At 51.1% G+C, this 1,403-nt stretch overlaps 1 protein-coding gene across 1 annotated transcript in view; it reads left to right on the top strand.

Annotated features, from left to right (window-relative positions):
• Positions 1-1,403, top strand: part of SNAP29 (synaptosome associated protein 29) — a gene marked incomplete at its 5' end in the record, with an annotated part of 45,126 nt that continues 43,723 nt past the window's right edge. Inside the window, 1 exon segment of the mRNA XM_027770729.1 lies at positions 1-137. Within this exon segment, the coding sequence (XP_027626530.1) occupies positions 1-137 (137 nt within the window).

Genomic DNA, 1,403 nt, shown 5'->3' with positions numbered 1-1,403 from the left:
CGGGCCCGACGCGCCCAGGGACAGGCAGCAGTACCTGCGGCAGGAGGTGCTGCGCAGGACCGAGGCCACGGCCGCCAGCACCAGCAGGTCCTTGTCCCTCATGTACGAGTCGGAGAAGGTCGGGGTCGCCGCCTCCGAGCTGAGCCCGGGCGGGGCCGGGCCGGGGGGGGCGGGACTGGCCAGCCTGGATTGTCAGACAGGTGGAGAGGGACGTTTTGTTCACGATCTTTTAGATTTACTGGATTGCCTGGATCGGTTCTTGCACTTGAGTGACTGGACGGTTTCATAATCTCTTAACTCTAAAGAGATGTACATCTGGTCCCACTGCTTAGAGAAGGCAGTTCGTCCTGGAAATTTTCCTTATCTACTTGTCTCTTTAGAAGATTTTCCCCCTACGTTTCCTTCAAAGAGAACAGGAAGGTCTGGGTTAGGGAAATGGAGGGACTGTTTGTTTATATAATTTTTTTTTTGGAGAGGTTTTTGGTATAGGGCACGTACACTTGTCAGAAAGACAGAGACAGAGAGACAGAAAGTGAGAAATCACCCCCCAGGGGGGTGGCCACGCTGCAATCCCTTCTCCATTCTCCTCTCGGGATCTTGGGCACCGTCGCACGCACCCGTGCCCAGCGTGAGTTTAAACCACTGGGTCCGGCACGCGAACCGCAGTCAACTACATGGGAGTCCGGCAATATAGCCATTACGCCAACTGCTGGTCCCTGTTTGTTTATATAATTTTCTGGGGCAGAAGCCTGAGCTCTGGGCTTTGGCCATTCCTCCTGGAGTGACCCAGAAAGAGGAATGTGTATGTGTACAGGGGTCAGGTGACACCCTGAAGCGTGTAAGCAAATGGGCCTTGGGTTCCTCCCACACACCGGCCAATTCACCTGGCCGGTAGGAGTGTGGTGTTCACCCTGTGAGCCTGGACAGGTGCTGAGGGAGCCAGACCCTAAGACTGGTTGAGTCTTGGGCCCTGCCTTTACTTCCTAAATCCTGGACACACACTGTGTGGTTGGTGACAGTCTAACTCTCTGATTCATCTTTGTCAGTTTTTTTCATCTGTGGGTTTTAGAGAGGAAGACCTTCAATAATTATTTATTCTTTTTTGTTCATTTGTTTTACGTTTATTTATTTCTTTCATGAGAGAGAGACCTGCTTAACAGGGTCTTCACATTGCCTCCCCAGCCTCAGCCATCTGGATCACAAGCACACACACCCAGCACGTACAGGGAGACCTCGGGACTCAAACCTGGGACCTTCCTTTGTGGCCTCAGCTTTGCAGAGTAGTGCATTATTATTATTATTATTATTATTATTATTATTAAGAGGTTTTTGCTATAGGGCACATCCACTCACCAGAAAGACAGAGAGAGACAGAGAGATAGAAAGCGAGAAATCACCCCCCA

The sequence above is a fragment of the Tupaia chinensis genome, unplaced genomic scaffold, assembly GCF_000334495.1.
Source record: "Tupaia chinensis unplaced genomic scaffold, TupChi_1.0 Scaffold000024_1, whole genome shotgun sequence".
NCBI lineage: Eukaryota > Metazoa > Chordata > Mammalia > Scandentia > Tupaiidae > Tupaia > Tupaia belangeri.
Note: the sequence above shows the minus strand (reverse complement) of the source record. Positions and strands in the feature narration are given on the sequence as shown.